Below are 7,238 nucleotides of genomic sequence, written 5' to 3' on the forward strand. Positions count from 1 at the left end.
TGGGTTACAGTATGGAAATGTTGCCTACGCCTTTAGATTGTGATGTCCATAGCGATCCACTAATTTGAGTATTGCTGAAAAGAAACATTTTGTCAAATCTTTCATCTGGATGATTCTTAAGAATAACAATACAAGGGGATAAACAATATTTATACTGCATGGGAAAAGTGTGTTGATCGGTTGGCAAGTAGACTCCAATTGGCAGAAGCATTACCATGGAGAATACATCAATTAATAATGATTAACAGGTAATAGTCAGGATTTGTTTAAATTTTAAACCAGGCAGGTTGACTCCGATTGTTCAGGAAATTTCCCTGAAAAGTGACTAATGTCCTTTAGGAAGAAAACTTGCCTTCCTTACCTGGTCTAGCCTACATGTGACTCCAGACCCATAGCAATGTGGTTGACTCTTAACTGCCCTCTGGACAATTAAGGATGGGCGATAAATGCTGCCTAGCCAGCAATGCCCTCAGCCCATGAATGAATGAAGAAAAAAAAAATAAAAGACCAGTGAATGGCTAGCATCTATTTTATTCCGTTGAAACAGGTTCAGTAAGTGTACATGTTCTATCTATCTGCAGAGAACAGGGCCTTGTGTACTAATTTGTCTAGCTTCCAGCATATGCAAGTACACTACACTATAAGCTGACTTACTGGCGGGCCGAGGAGTGGCAGTTAGAGTTTAATTTAGATAAATGTGAAGTGCTGCATTTTGGAAAGGCAAATCGGGGCAAGACTTATACACTTAATGGTAAGGTCCTGGGAGTGTTGCTGAACTAAGAGACCTTGAAGTCCAGCATAGTTCCTTGAAAGTAGAGTTGCAGGCATATAGGACAGTGAAGAAGGCTTTTGGTATGCTTGCCTTTATTGGTCAGTGCATTGATTATAGGAGTTGGGAGGTCATGTTGCAGCTGTACAGGATATTGGTTAGGCCACTTTGGGAACATTGCATGCAATTCTGGTCTCCCTGCTATGGGAAGGATGTTGTGAAACTTGAAAGGGTTCAGAAAAAATTTACAAGGATGTTGCCAGGGTTGGAGGGTTTGAGCTATAGGGAGAGGCTGAAAAAACTGCAACTATTTTCCCTGGAGCGGCAGAGACTGAGGAGTGTGCTTATACAGGTTTATAAAATCATGAGGGGCATGGATAGAGTAAATAGCCAAGGTCTTCTCCTCAGGGTAGAAGAGTCCAAAACTAGAGGGCATAAGTTTAAGGTAAGAGGGGAAAGATATAAAAGGGACCCAAGGGGCAACTTTTTCAGGCAGAGGGTGGTACATATATGGAATGAGCTGCCAGGGAAAGTGGTGGAGGGTGGTACAATTACAATATTTGAAAGGCATCTGGATGGGTATATGAATAGGAGGGTTTAAAGGGATATGGGCGAAATGCTGGCAAATGGGACTAGATTAATTTAGGATATCTGGTCAGCATGGATGAGTTGGACCGAAGGGTCTGTTTCCATACTGTACAGGTCTATGACTCTATGACTGACAATCCTGTTTTGGTCTACATGTAGACCCCATTCAAGAGCCTAGCAAACCTGGTCCAATGGCAAAATCTAACTTAATATTGGGCACTTTGCAAGAACTAGCTGGTTGGTGAGTAGCCTGCTTGTTGTGAATAACCAAAGGGATAGATAATTTTAAATCAACCTGTTCAGACATGTCATGACACTTGTCTGGTGAGATCTGATCCTGAACTTTTTGACCCAGAAGGATATCACTACCTCACAAGAGCCCTCCAACTGAAGGGATAGGCTGTTTGTCATGATCTACCAGTATGGCCTACACAGAACATAGAACTGTACAGGAACGGGCCATTCAGCCAATACTGTTGTGCCAATCATGACACCAAATTAAACTAATCCATTCTGCCCGCCCTTGGTCCATATCCCTCCATTCCTTGCATATTCATGTGCTTATCTAAAAGTCCCTTAAATGCCCCTATCATATCTGCCTCCACTACCACCCCTGACAGTGCGTTCCAGACTCCTACCACTCTCTGTAAAAAAAACTTGCCCCTCACGTCTGCTTTGAACTTTCCTCCTCTCACCTTAAATGCATGCCCCCTAGTTTTAGACATTTCAACTCTGGAAAAAAGATTCTGACCAACTCTATCTATGCACCTCATAATTTTATAGACTTCTATCAAGTCTCCCCTCATCCTCCATCTCTCCAGAGAAAACACAAGTTTTTCTAGCCCCTCCTTATAGCTCATACCCTCTAATCCAGGCAGCATCTTGGTAAACCTCTTCTGCACCCTCTCCAAAGCCTCCACATCCTTCCTGTAATGTGGCAACCAGAATTGAACGCAATACTCTAAGTGTGGCCTAACTTATAAAGCTGCAACATGACATCCTGACTCTTGTACTCAATTCCCTGACCAATAAAGGCAAGCATGCCATATGCCTTCTTTACCAGTCCATCTACTTGCATGGCCTCTTTCAGGGAGCTATGGACTTGAACCCCAAGATCCCTCTGAACATCAATACTTTTCAGAGTCCTGCCATTAATTGAATACTTTCCCCTAACATTTAATCTCCCAAAGTGCACCATCTCACACTTAACCAGATTAAACTCCTTCTGCCATTTCTCTGCCCATATCTGCAACGGATCTATATCCCGCTGTATCCTTTGACAACCTTCTATACTATCTACAACTCAACCAACCTTCATATCATCTGCAAACCTACTGACCTACCCATCTATATTTTCATCCAATATATCACAAAACAGCAGAGGTCCCAGTATGGATCCCTGCGGAACACTACTGATCACATGGCTGCAGGGTAAGTTGCTCCATTCGGAGCTCCACTCTGCCGACGAGTTCTTTCTCTTTCCTCCTTTGTCCTTCCTTTTTTTTCCTCCAATCTTCTCTCTTCCTCTGTAGTAATTCCAGCCCCTCCCACCCATTCCTTTCAACTACCTACCTAAGGAGTCAGCAAGGAGCTGGGTCATGTCCAGGAACCACATGGTGGAAGCTGAACGTACGGGCTGTGTCCTGCAGCAACAGCAGATCGAACGTGGGCCAAAGTGACAGCGGCAGTTCAAGAGTGGGCCAGCGACACAGCCAGGAGTGGGGTGCTGGCAGAGGCACGGCGAGGGCTGGAAAGCCCAGAGCGGGACACTGGCGGAGGTACGGTGAGGGCTAGAAAGCCCGGAACGGTACACTGGCGGAGGCACGGCGAGGGCCAGAAAGCCCGGAGCGGGACTGTGACAGTGGAAAGGAAAGTTGGACTCTAATAAGTTATTTTTTTTTACATTGAATACACATGACATTCAATGATTCGATTCAATTCAATTCAAAAACACCCCTCCAATACTACTCTTGTCTTCTACGGACAAGCCAATTTTGAATCCACGCAGCCAAGTCACTGGCATAATTGGCCTCACACCAGCACTGAAACTTCAATCCCACATTTCTCATTTGTAGGGTAGGTAAACATCTTTTTGGCTTGATGACAGCATTCTGTTAGTGGCAAAAATTCACTCATGTTGCTACTGCAACATAGCAGAGTGAAACAGCTTACTCTAATGTTTGAGATATCTCAGCCTTCCAGGGTAATCCATTTATTTCAGACAACAAAATTGAAAAAAATTAAGCCATTATGATGATTTGAGATTTCTTTGGTGAACAACCACTTTGCTAAGCCTCTAATCAGGCATTTCGAAAAAAACCTGTTAGAATGTATAGGATAATATGAAGCTTAATTTTAAAATAAGTTACCTTAAATCCAAAAGAATCTCATTGACATTTGATTGCCCTACTTTTTTGAAGTGGATCAGCAAGCCACACAACTGTATCAAACCATTACAAAAACTATCACATGGTTCAAGAAGACAGCATACCATACTTTAATAGAAAAATTAGGAATGGACAATAAATGCCAGCCACACCTGTGATACCAGTTTCCCAAGAATTAGTTTTAAAAGCACATTTGCATACTTCTGCATTGATGGGGAAAAAAGCCAGTGCTGTAAGTCACCATGCATACATGAAGGATAAAACCATATTTCAATTTCAAAGTTATTCCAGTTCTGTGTCAATTCCTATTACAATATTTTAAAACAGTTTAAATAGCAAAGGTATTCCAGCAGGCTTTATTTTAATGTATTAGCCTGACAGCAAACATGGAGAAAAGGAGAAACATTTTCTTTCCACGCCAACCGAGTTGAGCCATGTAAATCAGTTACTGAGATAGGTGAGTTATGAAGACAGTGCACTTCACTGCAAGACTGCATTGACACACCAGTAAGGCAGTCAGAACTTGAAAACCTGGAAGACCAATTGGCCTATGCATTTGCGTAGGACAGAAGGGAAGCTTAGTTTGTGCACAATCTCTGTGACCCAAGCATAACTCATACACCAACAACCTGTATTTACATATCTAAAAATAGCATAGTAAAACATGCCCAAGGCATTTCATAGGATCATTATCAAATGAAATTTGACATCAAATCATCTAAGCAACTATTAAAACAGTGACAAAAATTGGGCTAGTAAGGCAGGTTTTAAGGACAATCGTAAGGAGGAACAAGTTTAACTGGAAGTTCTAGAATTTAAGAACTAGGAACAGCTAAACATATAGCTGCTAATAGAGTTAAAAATCAGGGAAATACATAGGTCAGCACTAGAAGAATGAAGAGTTCACGAAAGTTGGAGGGCAGATGGAATTTCAAAGTAAGGGTGAGAACTTTGAAACTGAGCCAATATTGGACTGGCAGCCATTGGAGATCAGCAAGTACAGGAGCCAGGATAGGGATAGTAGTGTTTCAGATGAGCTTAAGTTTTGCAGAAGATGTAAGATGGTAAACATGGTAGGTGTTCAAATTGAGGGAGGAGGGTCTTGAGGGAAAATGGCAGTGACTCTACCTCAGGTTCAGTAGTTCTGAGTTTGAGTCCCACCTTTCATAGATGTATCTTATAACATGTCTGAATAGGTTGATTAAAAATAATAGAAATGCAAGCAGGCTCAAGTCTCTCCTTCTACAGATGTGTGAGAGCAGGTTGATTAAAATAACTGCAAACTAGGGAATTGGACTTGTCAGGCCATACCATTACCCTTCTTCTCTTTCAGATGCTGCTCTGTATGACTATCTTCTTATTTAATATCAGGTATTTACATGGCCTTACATGTGCGTGTTGATATTTAAGATGAAAAAGCAGTAAAACTAATTGACATCTCATCTTTACGTTCCACACTGACTGCATGTTATCGTTATTATATTTAGGATGAAAACAATAAACATACTGATGCAGCAGAGACGACAGAAGTTTACAAACATGTCAGCAGTGCTATAGAGTGAACAAATAATTACACAAAACTAGCAGATATCATTCCAGGATCCTATTGTGAAGGCAGCTGAAATAAGGAATAAACTGGAGGTAAGCAAAAAGAAATACTCTACATTTGACTTTAACCAAATTGTCTAGAAACTGTACAAGATCCCAAGTATTAGCACGTTTGATTTTCCATAGAATCAGTTGTGGTTTATAATTTAAATGCATACCAAAATGAGTGAAGAGCAGGAAAGTTGACGATTCGGGTCGGGACCCTTTCCGAAACGTCAACTTTCCTGCTCCTCTGATGCTGTCTGGCCTGCTGTGCTCCCTCAGCTCCACACTGTGTTATCTCTGACTCCAGCATCTGCAGTTCTTACTATCTCTCAAAATTACTGAACTTAATTTATGTAGAAGTGTGATAAATAAGGTTGGTTAGCTACAGATACTATTTGTTATAATAGACTAATAAGTGGAAAACTGGCTTAGACAAGATAAAGGGATCTTTATTTCTGGTTCAAAGCATTTAGGAAAGATAGGGAAATGGAAAAGACAGGAGAAGAGGCGCAGTAAATAATCGGCCCTCTCTTAAATATCGCTCACCTGCGGGACTCCGACGTTAAGAGGGGGCTTCTCTCATCCTGAACCTCCGTCATTTTGAAAAATATCTCCTGGCTTTAACTTGTTTTATTCAGTTGGAACTGATTCATAACCGGAAGTGACGGTGCTTGGAACAAACCAATGAAACCTAGAGCGACAACAGGATGTGTAACAGCTCCGCTGAGAGACGGGGAAACTGCTGTCCTGGCACACTGTTCCGGGCGATCAAGGGACCTTACAAAACCGAATGGAAGAAGCCGGAAAAAATGTTTACTCTTCCTTATGTAAAGATCACGATTTTTTAAAAGTTTGACTTGAGAACAAATCGTCTGATGCAAGTAGTTTAAATCCAGACCAAATTGAGGAGAAACTAGTCCGAATAAAAACTCTGTGAATGCAGTATTCTAACTAAGGATTAAGGCAAAAACAATACTGTTTGTTTTGTTTTACTGAGATAACAAGGTGTAGAGCTGGATAAACACAACAGGCCAAGCAACATGAAAGGAGCAGGAAGGCTGACGTTTCGGGTCTGGACCCTTCTTCAGAAATGGGGGAGGGGAAGGGTATTCTGAAATAAATAGAGAAAGGGGAGGGGGAGGCGGATCCATCTTCTCTCCCCGCGAGGCGATTTTTAAATACGTAGGAGAGGGGCAGGATTAGGCCATTCACACCTTTGAGCCATTTCATACGATCATGGTTACAAAGGTCTTTTCCCTATGGTAGAGGAATTCAAAGCTAGGAGGCATATTTTTAAGGTGAGGAGGAAGACTTAAAGGGGAACTGAGGGGTAACTTTTTCACATACAGGTGGTTCTTTTATGGAAAGAACTGCCAGAGGAAGTGGTAGGTGCGATTCTAATAAAAGACGCTTGGATAGGCTTTCTATGATTATGGTTGATCATCCAGCTCAATACCCTAATCCTGCCACCCCCTATCCCCCATTTCACTTGATCCCTTTAGTTTTCTCTACTTTCTTCTTGAAAACACAATGTTTTGGCCTCCAACACTTTCTCTGTGATGGTGAATTCCACAGGATCACCTCAAGAAATCTTCTAAAAGGTTTGCCCCTTGTACTTAAACTATGACCCCTGGGTTCTGGACTCCTCCATCATGAAAACGTTGTTCCTGCCCAGTCCTGTTAGAATTTTGTAGGTATTTTTTATGAGTTGCCCACCCCCTGTTCCTCTAAACTCCAGTGAACATAATCCTAACTGAGACAACAAGGTGCAGGGCTGGATGAACACAGCAGGCCAAGCAGCATCATAGGAGCAGAGAGGCTGACGTTTCGGGCCTAGACCCTTCATCAGAAAAACTTTTCCAGCAACTTTGTTTTTGTTCCTAATTTACAGCATCTGCAGT

The 7,238-nt window shown here is 41.9% G+C and overlaps 1 protein-coding gene across 1 annotated transcript in view; it reads right to left on the minus strand.

Moving 5' to 3' along the window:
• Window positions 1–6,376, minus strand: part of mfsd8 (major facilitator superfamily domain containing 8) — a 62,885-nt gene extending 56,509 nt beyond the window's left edge. The window contains exon 1 of the mRNA XM_048597913.1: window positions 5,884–6,376. Coding sequence (XP_048453870.1) covers window positions 5,884–5,936 — 53 coding nt within the window. The 5' untranslated portion in view covers window positions 5,937–6,376. The remainder of the gene's footprint in view (window positions 1–5,883) is intronic.
• Between the last annotated feature and the right edge of the window lie 862 nt (window positions 6,377–7,238).

This window comes from Rhincodon typus, chromosome 1, assembly GCF_021869965.1.
Source record: "Rhincodon typus isolate 14 chromosome 1, sRhiTyp1.1, whole genome shotgun sequence".
NCBI lineage: Eukaryota > Metazoa > Chordata > Chondrichthyes > Orectolobiformes > Rhincodontidae > Rhincodon > Rhincodon typus.